General features: G+C 30.9%; 2 protein-coding genes across 3 annotated transcripts; both read left to right on the top strand.

Annotated features, from left to right (window-relative positions):
• The first annotated feature begins 3,727 nt into the window (after positions 1 to 3,727).
• LOC100500128 (TRZ/ATZ domain-containing protein) lies at positions 3,728 to 8,098 on the top strand. Its single transcript, NM_001250284.2, has 8 exons — positions 3,728 to 4,341; positions 4,414 to 4,563; positions 4,647 to 4,790; positions 5,651 to 5,807; positions 6,177 to 6,349; positions 6,904 to 6,959; positions 7,233 to 7,335; positions 7,844 to 8,098. Exons 1-8 carry the CDS (start codon positions 3,790 to 3,792, stop codon positions 7,931 to 7,933), a joined length of 1,425 nt encoding a protein of 474 aa, NP_001237213.2. The 5' UTR covers positions 3,728 to 3,789; the 3' UTR covers positions 7,934 to 8,098.
• Positions 8,099 to 9,072: 974 nt separating this feature from the next.
• On the top strand, positions 9,073 to 11,668 carry CYP10 (peptidyl-prolyl cis-trans isomerase CYP10). Of its 2 annotated transcripts, none has more exons than NM_001357090.1 (5): positions 9,073 to 9,247; positions 9,341 to 9,754; positions 9,828 to 9,882; positions 9,969 to 10,054; positions 11,091 to 11,668. In NM_001357090.1, exons 2-5 carry the CDS (start codon positions 9,410 to 9,412, stop codon positions 11,241 to 11,243), a joined length of 639 nt encoding a protein of 212 aa, NP_001344019.1. In that variant the 5' UTR covers positions 9,073 to 9,247; positions 9,341 to 9,409; the 3' UTR covers positions 11,244 to 11,668. The 2 variants fall into 2 exon arrangements, with proteins under 2 accessions (NP_001344019.1, NP_001344018.1); NM_001357089.1 differs by having other exon boundaries at positions 9,073 to 9,270.
• Positions 11,669 to 15,452: the final 3,784 nt, after the last annotated feature.

Genomic DNA, 15,452 nt, shown 5'->3' with positions numbered 1-15,452 from the left:
AACATAATTTACATTAGAGTTAATATATTTTATAAATACTTGTTCTACGACTTATCCCATTAATAATTGAGTTTCAAGAGAATGAATAGATAAGAGAAGGTTGAACTCTTCCACGTTAATATTTTCAAGTTATTTACGATAGTGTCGATGATCAAGATTATTACAACCACTCTAATCTATTATCATCAACATTTCTAGGATCATTAGTTTAGTATAAAAAATAGTAAATAATAACTTCATTTGCAATCAAATTAGAATCCTAAAAGGCCAAGAAAAATAATGAACATGCTCCTAATAAATTCTGAAACACGTATTTAAAAGTTGGTACCTTGAACTTCATAAATATGCCACAAAATTTCTAAAAAAACATAAATGGATGGACAATATTAAATGCGAGTGCTTAAAACAGTCAAAACATACTTAGCAGGTATATTTGCTTATATCATTAGCTTTTAAACATCGATCTACGACATCTGCATGTTAGCCTTTTTGTTTTCTAGTAAGGAAAAACAATTACACATACACGGGGGGTTAAACAACAATAAAATTAAAGAAATAATAACATAATAATAAGGAAAGCAAAGTGAATGTGTTATATAGTTAACAGATTGGTAACCCGGTAAAAAAGAAAATATAAATATCATAATTTTTATTATCTATTTTTACTAAAATGAAAGGATGAGTTATTTTAAAGTTTTAGGACCTAAGTATGAAGATGGAAAACTGCTTGAGAGTTATATCTGTTGGTGGTAGAAATAAAACATGTATACTAGCATTGTTCCCCAGAGTTGTAAATAGTACTTTGCATTTTGTTAAACAATTTTAAGTAATGGGAGGGTGGACCTTAAACTTTGAACACAAACATATATAATTTAATTGTGTAGGCTAACCACACTCAGTAAAAGTAAAAGTAAAAATATAGAAGGGTAAAACTAAAAGTAAGAATGTGGCATTAATTGACATGTATACATTGGTCACAAAGAACATAATGTTTTTCTATTTGGGTTAGCTGTTAAGACACTGCAAGCCACCTCTATAAAAATAGGTGAAAAGTAAAATAAAAAATAGAAAAGAAAAATAATCAAGGTAGATTAGATGGGCAAATTAAGATCAAAGTGACATCCTAATTAACAATGGAGATAGGATACATCTTTGTCATTTCATTTTTCAATTCAATCCTTAGATTAAGATTTGGATGTGGAGAGGTGAGCAATGAAATGAAAGAAAAATGAAAAAGGAATTACTTTGTTTGTATATATCTCACCTCAAATGTGGTGTTTCTCTTGAGTATGTCTCTCAAATCCCATATTCTATTGAGAGTATAAAGAAGACAACAATAAACAAAAATTAATGAAAAAAGGGGATGGACATATCATCACAAAACAATGATGTTGGGATAACAGAAGGGAAAAAGGAGGAGGTGTGGCAAGTTGTGGAATATGTTGATGCTTTTCTCCTTAGTAGTGGGGAACATGTTCTTGATTGTGTTCATGTGTTGCCCAATCTGTTAGAACGTATGGTGAATAAATACAATAGTGGGAGAAACAAGTTTGGGGAAGAGCCAAAAGATGACAAGTCCTTCCTAAATGTTGTGGATCACATCTTCAAGCTTTCCACATGCAATACATGTAACATTGCCTTGGACCAAACTAGTTCTATCCTAGAAAAAACAATGTCCTTGTTAGAGAAAGACCTTTGTTCTCTTTTAGAGGACCCCCCAAAAAAAAAACACGAAAGAAATCATTCTTTTTTAGTTCTCGTTCTAGTTTGTCTGCCATTCCCACTAAGTACCCTCCTCTGGGACAGGATCAGGATAATCAAGAGTTCCCTTTTAATTTCTCTACCCAAAAAATCTCCATTTTTAACAAGATCAGCACTACCATGATTGCAACTGGTTACAAGATCGAATGTTGCATGGCTTTTGCCAATTTTAGGCAAGGTGATTTTAAAATTGAATTGCAAAGATTTGGGCATAGGAACATGAAAATGGAAGATGTGTACAAAATGCCATGGGAATCGCTCGAAGGAGAAATTACAACATGGAACCAAGTGATTTGGCATTGCACCACTGTGCTTTTCAACACTGAACAAAGGCTTTATGACTCTGTTCCTTAATCAACCCTCTATATCTCAAAAATTATTTTGTGATCTTGCACGACACGTCTTCATTCATTTACTTAACTTTGCACAAGGTGAAGTTTTAACGAAATGGTCAACAAAGAAATTATTCAAATTTCTGGATATGTTCATGACTTTAAGGGAAGACATTGTTGGGGAGTTTTATTTGGAGCCGTGTACAAAAGAGCTAGCGTATGAGACAACCACTACAAAGGACATGATAATAGAGGCTATTGTCGCCATGTTTTGTGATTTGAAAAACTCCATCAAGAATGATAATGAAAGGATTCATGTCCTTAACAGTGCAATTCATCCCTTAACTCGTTATGTTATGAATTATCTTAAATATGCATGTGAGTACAAAGATACCTTGGAGCAAGTATTCGAGCAAGGTCAAGGTGTCAACATTGAAGGGATTGAGATTCAAAATCACAAATCCGTTCATGAAGAAGTGGAAGATGTAGGGACGCCCAAGAATTCACCTTTTACTGGTCAATTGATGACCATCATGGACCTTGGATGCAAATGTAGAAAGGAAATAAAAGTTGTATAGGGATCTTGCTTTACACTATTTTTTTCTAATGAACAATGGGAGATACATAGTGCAAAAGGTCAAAGGGTGTGTAGAGCTTCATGAATTGATGGGTGCCAATTGGTGTAGGAGGAGACAATCGGGGTTGAGGTTGTACCATAAGTGTTATCAGAGAAAAACTTGGAGTAAGGTATTACAGTGCCTTAAGCCAGAGGGTTTGTAGTTGACTAGGAACAAGGTGTCCAAACAACTTGTGAAGAAAAGGTTTAAGTGCTTCAATGCCATGTTTGAAGAAATACACAAAACTCAATGTACTTGGATGGTGAGTGATGAACAACTCCAGTCTAAACTCAGGATTTCAATATCAGCTTTGGTGATCCTGGCATAACACTCCTTTGTTGGAAGATTCAAACAACATTTAAAATCAACTAAACATATTGACAAATATATCAAGTATCAATCCAAGGACATTGAGCTTTAATTGATGATTTGTTTGGTGGTAATGTTGCGTCCATAACTAGAAGAAGGACATGATTATACTATATTAATTAATATGTGCTGTAGTTCTTTCTTTCTTATAGTTAATTTACATATCTTTATTTTACATTCAAAATATGTATTTTTTTAAAATGTAAATAATGTGAAACATGTATTTAAAAATACATATTCTTATTTAGTTTCAATCCATGATAAAAATGAATGCATATTCTTACTTAGTTTCAATCCATCATTTACAAGTGATAAAAATGATTGTACACTAGTGTTAAATGATTATCACAAATAATTGTTAAATATTATATTGATCGATTATAAATATTTATTGCATATTTAGCTTTTCATATAAATAAAATTTATTAGAAGTTACTAAACAAAAGAAAGGTGATTATTTCAAATTTAATGTTAAAAATATATATTATAAAACTTTATTATGTTCATTATTAATATTTAAGTAAATACATCACCAATGGTATATAACATGCATTTTTCCTAAATGATATTTTATAATTAAAAATTACTTTGAGTAGTTTAGAAATTTAGTTTTGGTTTGATAGAAATGAACATGTATCAGTATCTCGCAAGAGAACAACTAATATGATATCAAATCACCCTCAACTTGAGAGAGAGAGAGAGAGAAGTGGATGATGGAGAGAGAGGAAGAGAAAGAGGTGGTTGGTGTGAGTGTGCTGCACGGTGGTATGATCATAACGATGGACGAGGAGCAGCGAGTGTATAGGGACGGGGGAATCGTGGTTGAACATGATAAAATCAAAGCAATCGGACAATCTGCTGATATCCTTGCGGAGTTTTCTGATGTCGCCGACAGTATTGTTGATCTGAGCGGACATATCTTACTCCCAGGATTTATTAACACCCACGTTCATAGCTCCCAACAAATGGCCAGAGGCATAGCAGACGATGTGGATTTAATGACCTGGCTGCATGAGCGCATCTGGCCTTACGAATCGAACATGAGCGAACAGGATTCGTACCTCTCTACTTTGCTTTGTGGGATTGAACTCATTCACTCCGGTGTAACCTGTTTTGCGGAAGCTGGGGGCCAGCATGTTTCTGGGATGGCTAGAGCAGTTGGCTTACTGGGTTTGCGAGCTTGCTTAACCCAATCAACCATGGACTCTGGCCACGGTTTGCCCCCATCCTGGGCCACTCGAACCACTCACCAATGCATTCAGGTCTCTCTCTCTCTCCCCCAATCCAATTCATTCATTTCTTTTCACTGACTTTCTTCTGCCCTTCATCTGCAGTCTCAAAAGGACAATTATCACAAGTACCACAATACAGCCCAAGGCCGCATCAGAATCTGGTTCGCGATTAGGCAAATCATGAACTCTACTCCTCGCTTACTTATTCAAACAAGAGATGCTGCAACACAACTCAATACTGGAATACACATGGTATGGTACCCCACGCCCCCATGTTCTATCACACTTTTTAACTTCTCCTCACATTGTGGTGATTGAATTTGCAATCATTTTAGCATGTTGCAGAGATACCACATGAGAACCAACTAGTTATGGATGTTCACAAAATAGATCACGGAACTGTTACATACTTGGACAAGATAAATTTCCTTCAAAACAATCTGTTAGCAGCTCACTCAGTTTGGATCGATAATAATGAGGTAATTTTGTTTTGTTTTTTTTTGCCACTACCCTTTTAGCAGAACCTAATCCATTATTGTCTATATGCAACCAAACAAGCTAGACACTCTTCTCAATATTTTTTTCCCATGTATATGGATTTTGGATCGAAACCAAAACCATGTATCTAAAATCTGAGTCCTTTCTACTTGGACCAACACATATTTTCAACCTCTGAAGCATTATCCTCTGCTGCAACATGCTATTGAATTTGTGATTTTGACTCTTCTATATTTAAATGTTAGTTAATACCTTAGCTTTAAATAGCATAAGAAAAAAAAAAATTTGGATTATCCATTTCTGAAATAGTCAAAATATGATTGTCACTGTTAATATCAAGGGTAAAGTAAAAAAAATTCATTGATTTCTTAAGGCAACCATTCAAATGGAACCAATTAAAGACTCTGAGTAAAGAACTGAGAGTACTTTGGCAGAGGAAGGAAAGGAAAGTAAGATTAGGGAAAGGCTTACCCCATGCAAGGTTAAAGAACATCACCAACCCTAATGAGGATTTCTGGTAGAACTACATATCACCTACCAATAATATATCCGGGATTGAAATCACCCATACCATCTTCTGCTTCTTACCCTTTATTCCTTAAATGGAAAAATTTCACGTCATAAAACATATTTTCTCTTCTTGTTGTTAGGTTTTTATTTGAGTTATTTTCCAATTGGCAAGACAAAAGAGATAGAGAAAAATATGATATAGTCCACACGTAGAGGAATCTGGAATCGAACTAATTTTTCCTAGGCTGTGTTTAAAAACTTTATTGGAATGATAAGGAATCCACGAGTTAGTGTGATGAACATTAATTATTGCGGCATAACATTTTTTCAGATATCTCTTCTTTCACGAGCAGGGGTCAAAGTGTCTCACTGTCCTGCTGCTGCAATGCGAATGCTTGGATTTGCACCAGTAAGGGAGATGCTTGATGCTGGCATCTGTGTCTCCCTGGGAACAGATGGGGCCCCATCAAACAATCGCATGAGCATCGGTTCATCTTAACTCTAAACTTTGAATTCTTTCTTATTTGTTTTTTATAATTTCACTAAATTCAATAATTCCACATTAGTATTTACTATTTAGTTAGCTCATCATCACTCATAGTCATGTATGCAAATTTGGTTTGTTATGTGAAGAATTTTTATTTTCAATATAGTATTAAATAGAACAAGGAAACAATCTACCCGCCCAAGGTGGGATAGGTCATAGGTTCATGTAAGACTGTACATCAAACCCTCACCAGACCGTAAAGTTGCGGGAGTCTCTTGCTCGGATGGAGAATACTGGGCAGTACACATTCTATAAAATACCAAGTACATTGTACTGGGTGGAAATTTTCATTAATAAATTATATTTGCAGTTGACGAAATGTACCTAGCTTCTCTAATTAACAAAGGACGGGGAGTTTATGCTAATGGAACTACAGATCCAACTGCATTGCCTGCTGAAACTATTCTTAGGATGGTTACTGTCAATGGTGCAAAGTCAGTATTATGGGATGATGAACTAGGTTCTCTTGAGGTTGGGAAAAAGGTTGGTATTGGTTCTCATTATTTGCGTTTCTCTTTCTCTTCTCATTGTAATTATTATGGTTTCTCTTCCCCTGTTTACTGGGACTAAATATGAGATTACTCTCTGTTAAACACAGTACATACTATAGACATTGAATTCAAAGTCGAGAAATGTGGTGTGTGGACAATTCATCACAATTGATCCTTGCTACATTTTATTGCACATAAAGCACAATTGAAACATGAAAAACTTTGTATATGTTGACAGTTACGATGTTTTATTTTGTGAACTCCAGCGAACAATGAAAATAAATAGGAAAATTTTCAACATCATATGGACCTATGGTGAAAAATTCATCAAAACGTAAGGGAAGAAAAAAAAACTTGCGTAAAATCTATTGCATTCAATTAAATGTGACCAATTCTTTGCTGGCTTCCCTGGTCAATTCTTATGCAATATCCTTCTTTCTTTAATATGTTTCATGACCAAATCTTCTGTTGATGATAACGTAGCATTTTTTGCTATTTCTTTGCTCGCAACAGAAGCTGACGATGTTTGTACTTGTCATTTAATAGGCTGACATTGTTGTAGTGGATCCTTCGTCTTGGTCTATGGTTCCTGTTCATGACTGGTACGAACTCATTACTTAATTGGTATTTTTGGTTCATTATACAGACCTTTTTAATGACTTGTTTTTGAATAAAATGAGTGTGATCTAGTTGTGTGAGTATGAAATTATATGACGATTATGCTTTACAATGCTTTATATAAAACAATTTTGAGGCTTTGTAGCGGAAGTTCCTTTCTATTGCAATCCTGGTTGGCTGCATTCAGCTCTCTTTTACCATCACGCCATCCAAAGACTCTTTCGAGTTAACACATTTACTGTCTAAACAATATGCAGCATTTCTAGCTTAGTGTATTGTATGCGATCAGAAAATGTGGTTTCCGTCATGTGCAATGGATTATGGATAATGAAGAACAAGAAGATTATATATGTGGACGAGGTATTTTATTGAAGCATTTTTCTTATGTAGGATATGAACCATTTCTATATTATATCGAGACTCCACTCCATCCTATAATTAGCTTGATGAACTTGGTTTATTATTTGAATAAGGAAGGAAATAGGGGGAAAAGAAATAAGAAGAAAAAAAATAGAAGGATCCAATTTATTTGGATGAGTGAAAAATAGATAAAATATATAAGAATAATTTAAATTTGTTACTCTATTTTTTAGCATATATATTTTTTAACTTTTATGTTCTAAAAAGTTATTTAATTCTTCAAAAAAACTAGAATATAAATAAAGGCTTCCTCGATCCCCAACTTTCATGCCTCGAGAGGAGTATTTTATTTTGTGGGTTTCACAAGAAAAGATCATTCATCTTTATTTTCTTCTTTCCTTTTCACCTATTTTCTCCTCCTTTTGATTCACACATCCAAACATAGTACAATTGAGTTGAGCTAGAGTCCAACATTATTCAATTGATGTGTGTGTGAATTATGTGACAGGAAGAAGTTATTTTGAAGGCAAAACAGGCTTCAGTTGAACTTCTGAAGAGGGCAGGCATAAAATTACCAACCAGAATGAACATAATTTAACTGTTGTTTATCAGTATATTGTCTATGATAAGCGCTTGTATCCATTGAACTTGTTTCCAAGAGGCGTCAACTGTTTGATGCTAAGCGTATGACGGTGCAATCATGATCTGGCCATTGGATCTTTGAATATTATTTAGCTTTTCAATTATCTTTTTTTTTCTTCTATTGGTTCTCAATATCTCAATACGACGATCAAAATAAAAACAAAATCTTAACAATTGCATCAATTAATTATTTTAACTCTCATTTGTTAAAGAGGAAAACAATGTTTTAAATATTTTCTAGAAAATGATTTGTGTGGAGGTGGTAAAATGACTTTATTTTTTTGAATTGATTATAAATAAAAAAGTATTTATAAGTATATAAATATGATTGTAAATTTTATAAATATTTATCTTAACAGTGAAAAACTATGCATATCATTAAATGACAATGAGAAGAAAAATATAAAAATGATATTATAATTTTAAAAAATAAAAAAGAAACCATATATAAAAAGTTACAATTTTAGTAAAAAATAATAAAAAATAAAAGTCATTTCTTTTTTATAAACTATAGATAACCTTTATTATAGGCCATGCTACTTAAGTTCCATACAACTGTTATGTATAGAAAAACTCTTCATTTAAATATTTAATATAACTATACAAGTCACCATTATATACACAAATTTAATAAAAATAAAAATAAAATATTTACTTTTTGAAGAAATTATAACGTATCGCCCAATTATAACTTATCTCCGTATATTTCTACTTTAAAAAGAAAACTCATCTTGTTTTGGGCAAAATTTTAAAAAGTATCGCATTTCTCTGCAATTACTAAAAAAAAATATTTACTATGAAAGTTGAGTTACTATAATAGGGATGACTGATACTTGTTGCTAGAATTTTCTTGGAGGTTTCTGAAAGAGAATTATTATTTTTATACTAATAAGTATATCATTTTACATCATTTAAAGACTTCCTGGATTTTTTTTTTTATCTTATTTTAATCATTAGACCTTTCATCTATTAAAAAAACATTTAAAATAATTAGATAGTTACATGATGATGTGAATCTATTAGTTAATTTATCAATTAATCTTATTAAATAATAAATACAGCCTATAAACTTTCTGTCTAACCAGTGAATGTGGAGTGATTTTTAATTTTGAAGACATTGGAATTGATATTTTTATGTTGGAGGGATACGATAGTAATTTCAGATGTGGCAGAGATGAGTTTGAGATAATATATCAATCCTCTGGGAGTGGCATTAGTGGGTCTAGTTAGAGTGAATCCATGACCGTGACCATGGCGGCTGCGTTTACAAGTACAAGTGCAACACTGAGACTGGTAATTAGTTTTTGTTGAAATGAATATTATTATTAATGATAGGGTTCATTTGTGTGTGTTGTGTTGGCAGTCAAATGTTGGAGAGAGCAGAGGTTTGCAGCTGCGTAAGTGTAACCCTAATCCTAATAAGCTGAAGGTTATGGGGGGGTTTGGAGGTTGTTCTGGAGTGGCAGTGGGTGTGAGAGAAAGAAAAGGAATTGGAAGGGTTAGGGTTCGGGTTCGGGCGAGTTCTTCGTCGGACGAGGCAGTGAGTGCGCAGTCAAAAGTGACTCAGAAAGTATTCTTTGACGTCAGTATTGGAAATCCAGTTGGGAAGCTTGTGGGACGTATTGTGATTGGACTGTACGGCGACGATGTCCCCCAAACGGCCGAGAACTTCCGTGCCCTTTGTACTGGAGAGAAGGGCTTTGGCTATAAGGGCTCCACCTTCCATCGTGTCATCAAGGATTTCATGATTCAAGGAGGAGACTTTGACAAAGGAAATGTATGTTTTTTGCTTTATGCTTTCTCATCCTCCCCATTCTCCATTCTAACAACAATCATTTCCTTCCTCGCAGGGAACTGGAGGCAAAAGTATATATGGTCGTACTTTCAAAGATGAGAATTTTAATTGTTAGTCACTCAATTTCAATTTCAATTTCAATTTCAGTGCTACTCTTTAATTAATTATGCTGATATTTACAATACAATATCTCTAGTGTCTCACACTGGACCGGGTGTTGTTAGCATGGCAAATGCAGGACCCAACACAAATGGGAGTCAGTTTTTCATATGCACTGTCAAGGTAGGTGTATTCCTCTTCTTCATAACAGCATGCCACATAAGAGGATTAAATGAGAAATATGCTTTATTTCTAACTTTATCATTCCTGCCTTTAAAAAACTCACATGGTTCTTGTGTATGCATGTCAAATGAGCCCGATCTTCACTTTCACCAACATTTGCCTATTTTTTTTGTGCAATTTTGATAAAGATAACCGGTTTCATCTGTGAAAACCTCAAATATAGAAAATAACAATTTTAATCAATGTTGTCAAGATCAAGATTCTACTTAGCAAGATCGTAAAACGTAGGATCATAAGATCCTACCAAAATGTAAAGTTATATATTTATACTAATATATATGTAAATATATACAGAGAAAGTATGGAGAAAAAAAAACCATGAGTGATAAACATTGAAGCAAACTTAAAACTGAAATTTCATAAACATAAGTCCATAACATCCACTACTAGTCTACTAGCACTCATGCTCACAGCAGAGAGAGGGTCGAGGCTTGAGAGATTCAGAAATCAGAGTGCAAGACAGACAGTGTGCTCACAGTCACAGCAAGTCTGAATGCACAGCAACAAACAAATTCAGAAATCAGAACCAAGGAATTGAGAGAGACAATGATATATTCAAAGAGGGAGAGAGAATGGGATGGGTTGTATGAGGTTTGTAGGTCTGAGAATGGGGGAGAAAACACTGATTTAGGGCAAAACGAAAGGCTAAAAAGCATTCAGGGAAGACCAGATTGCACAACCCAATTTGGAAAACCGAGCTCACAAGATAAAAAAAATGTTGCCACAATCTTGCCCCGATCCCTCTGATGAGTATTCTACTCGCTATCTAGCTTGGGAGCAGGTCATAAGATTGTGACATTGATTATAAGTTATAATTGTAATTAAAGAACCACATGCTGTCCACAGACTATCATTTGATTAATATTTATGATGAAATGTTAAAAACTCTTAATATCTACTTGTCTAGTAAAATAAGGTTGAAATTGTATCTTTGTTTTGAGTCTTGACATATTGAACTTGTTTGATGAATTGGCAGACACCTTGGCTGGATCAGAGACATGTAGTATTTGGGCAAGTTTTGGAAGGCATGGATATTGTTAGGTTGATCGAATCACAGGAGACAGATAGGGGTGACCGTCCTACAAAGAAGGTGACCATCAGTGACTGTGGTGAGCTTCCAAATGCTTGAGGTGGTTCTTGTGTAATTTTGTTGGTTATTCCTTCTATTAACTTGTTGAGTTGAGAAGGGAAAGAGGGGCGGGGAAGAAGAAACTTTGGCTTTCTTAAATTTTAGTCTGACTATTCTTAAAATATGTTCTGTAACACCTTATTTTCACACTGAACCTACAAACTTTTAGCAGCCACATGTATTCTGGTAGAACTATAGTTTGAGTTGTCGTCGGGTTGGACAATTTAATACCCCATTTGAATGGTATCTTCTTAAGCCAAAGTGCAGTTTCCATGGGGAATTGGATGGCTAGAGAATTATTGGAGTCTTCTACAAGATGCATCATCAAATGTGGAATTCATTTAATTGAATTTGGAAAGAATGCACTTCTTTAAATGCTTCTCGTGATGCTTTAGCAGGCGATCAATAGAACGTGTAATAATTTAGATTAGAAATGTTAAAAATAATTTTTTTATTCTATTGAAGAATGTTAGGAAAACATTTTCTATTACTTTTTTAATAATTTTTCTTATGACTATGAAATTCATTAAAAATTAAAAATTATGAAATTATGTGAGGCTCGTGATTCTTTAGCAGACTATAAATAGAACACGTAATTTAAATGAAAAATGTTAAAAATGCATATTTTAATATACTCTTGAGAAATGTTAGGAGAATATTTTCTAACATTTTAAACTTATCTTTTTAACATGTTTCTTTAGTATACTCTTAATATTTATGAAATTATATGTGAGATTACTAAATGAAGGGAGACTTGCTTGACATTGTAAGATTTAATAAATTTCAATCCATGTATGTTATAAAAATGGTTAGTATTTGTCATGTATATTTATTATTAAATAAAATTTATACGAGTATTCCCTAAAAAAAACTATACGAGTATCTCTAAATAGTAAGTTTTACTTTTTTTTAGAGCCTTACTTTGTTTGATGATTTATATTTATTGTTTTGTAGAATATACATTAAATTTATCAAATAGTAAAAAGTGTATTAAAGTGTGTTATAATAAAACTAGTTGAAAATATTGGTTTAATATTTTTTTTTTCATGAATACACATTTTCTCTCCTATTTTTTTTTTCAATCTACATCACTTTGCAATTTAATTCACAATCTATATTACTTTGGACTTTTTGTTTTAATTCACGATTTTTTTCGTAAATACATCTTCTCTCTTCTATTTTTTTTTTCAATCTATACTACTTTCAATTTAATTCTTAATATAGACTACTTGAGACTATCTCTCTTCTTTTTGTTTTTTTTAATTTAAAATATTATAAAATATAAATATTATATTATATAATTTTTTAATTGGATTTAAAAATTACTTATTTATCAAATTAAATTTTATAATTTTGTTTTTTAATTTTTTTAAAGAAAATAATATTATTAAATATAATTATTTTTGTTTTATTAGTTAATTAACTTAACATATTTTTTAGGTAAATATTTTTATTTAAAATCTAAATTTTCTAATATAATTATTTTTAATATAATTATATTATTAAATATAATTAGTTTGTTTATATCATTAGATTTAATTAAAATTGAGAAGACTTTTTGCTTAGCAATTTATTTATTTATAGAAAAATATTATATTGCATTGTCAATAAAATACTTAAACAATCACATTTGTCTAACGAAAAGTTTAAGATTGAGATACTTTAGGACAATTATTTATGTTATGAGCATGTTGCTGATTATTTATTCGCTCATCCATCTCTCATCCTGTCAATAGGAATGCGAGAGTTGAAACAGGACGACCATTTGTCGTCCTCTTTCTCTTTGGATCAGGATCCCACTGATCATCAAAAAATAACTTCTAATTAAATATCCTTAAATATATTTTTAATATATTTTTATTATAAAAAATAGCTCATATTTAGTCGTTACATATTTTAATCTTTTCTTATCATACCTGCAGGTCATAAATAATAAAAATATCAATTCTCATAACTTAAGCAAAAAATAACTACTAAATAAATATTTTTAAATATATTTTCAATACAACAGTTATTACTCTTTGAAATTTTATGTCTATTGTATAAGATAGATGTATCAATTATTTTTTTACTGTATTTTCTAGTTTATCTTAATATTACTAACTATTTTTCTTATTTTTTAATTAACAAACATAATAAAAAAATATCAACAACACATAAATTTAACTACAAAAGTACATACAAAGTAACTAAAAAATTGTACTATAATTTTTTATTTTTCTTTATCTGTATATTTTTCCTTTAAAACAATAAAAAACAAAATTATAAAATTTAATTTATTAAATAAGTAATTTTAAAACCAATTAAAAAATTATATAATATAATATTTATATTTTATAATATTTTAAATTAAAAAAAAAGGAGAGAGAAAGTCCCAAGTAGTGTATATGGGAAATTAAATTATAAAGTAGTGTAGATTGAGTAAAAGTAGGAGAGAAAATGTATATTTATTGAAAAAAAAAACCTTTGATTCACACTATTTTTGCAAATGAACGTGATTAAAGAGATCTTGCAAACTCGAATGAACGTGAATACACTCTCTCATCTTTTTGTTTTTTTTTTAAATTTAAAATATTATAAAATATAAATAGTATATTATATAATTTTTGTAATTGGTTTTAAAATTACTTATTTATTAAATTAAATTATATATATATATATATATATATATATATATATTTTATTTTTTAAAAGAAAAATATACAGATAAAGAAAAAGAAAACAAATTGGATGAAATTAGAGTACAATTTTTTAGTTATGCTGTATGTAATTTTGTAGTTAAATTTATGTGTTGTTGATATTTTTTTTGTTATGTTCGTTAATTAAAAAATAATAAAATTAGTCAATAGTATTAAAGCAAATTAAAAAACCAGTGGAAAAAATTATTGATAGATCTATCTTATACAATAGACATAAAATTTCAAAGTGTGATAATTGAGATGATACTCAAAAATAATGAAACATATTAAAAAATACAATTAGAACACAAATATGACAAAACTAACGATGATCTGAAATATGTTGTGCATATACATGTCTTCTTTTATTTTGATTACTGGTTTGTTAAAAGTAGCCAAAATTTCTAAGTAATTTTAAAATCAATTAAAAAATTATATAATATAATATTTATATTTTATAATATTTTTAATTCTTTTTTTAAAAAAAGGTGAGAGAAAGTGTATTCAGGTTCATTTAAGTTTGCAGAAGTATGTCTTTGATCATATTCATTTGTAGAGTGTTGTAAATCAAAACACAAAGTCTAAAGTAGTGTAAATTAAAAATTAAATTATAAAGTAGTATAAATTGAGAAAAAATAAAAGAGAAAGAGTGTATTTACGGAAAAAAAAAACCTTGGCAATATTCCTCTCCTCAAAGGATTTTTTTCTCAAGCTTGCCATGATGTGGCCACTATGATAATACATGTTATGAGTATGAATTTGAGGCAATTTGAGGCTATTGGTACATGTATACAACAGAATAGAATATAAACAAGTTATTTGTGAATTTGTTTAATTCATTTTATTAATTATTGGATTAAGTTAGTTTGTTTAGTTAAACAAGAATAAAATACAGGTGTGTTGAATATGTTTTTAATTTAAGGTAGAATTCCATCTAAGTAATAATAAGAAGGAATGCTTACAACATTCTCTTACATTTTCTTTGTTAGAATTTATTAAAAATTAAAAATTTTAATAGATCTCACATTCGGAAAAAAAATGAAAATTGAGCTTAATGAAATTTGTAATTTTAAATAAATTTCAACAAAAAGTAAAGTATTTGAAAGAGTGTTAAACGCTACAATTCCTTTGAGTAAAATTGCAACTTTAATTGGGGAAACATCTCTGCGTAGTGCCATACAAACCTAATTTCCTATGTCCAACTGCTAGTATGAACGTGACAGATCAAGAAAAAAAAAGTGAATTAGGGAAACTTAATAAAAAGTCAAAACCAATGTTACCATCACACGATTCTTTGTTCACCAATATCCGCACATCAATTAAAATTTCCTGCAATGCATAATGCATTGTGCGTTCCCTCCCTGTCATAGTTCAATTCAATGATCATACTAAATCCTTATCAAGTGGCATATAGATTCTAGGAAACTTGAATTCACTGCATTCCTGTATTTTGCAGTTTTTTGAAATCGACATGAAACTTCATATATTTTGCTCTTTTAAAATTGAAAGTGTTAGATAATCGATTTAATTC

The sequence above is a fragment of the Glycine max genome, chromosome 20 (assembly GCF_000004515.6).
Source record: "Glycine max cultivar Williams 82 chromosome 20, Glycine_max_v4.0, whole genome shotgun sequence".
Taxonomy (NCBI): Eukaryota; Viridiplantae; Streptophyta; class Magnoliopsida; order Fabales; family Fabaceae; genus Glycine; species Glycine max.
Note: the sequence above shows the minus strand (reverse complement) of the source record. Positions and strands in the feature narration are given on the sequence as shown.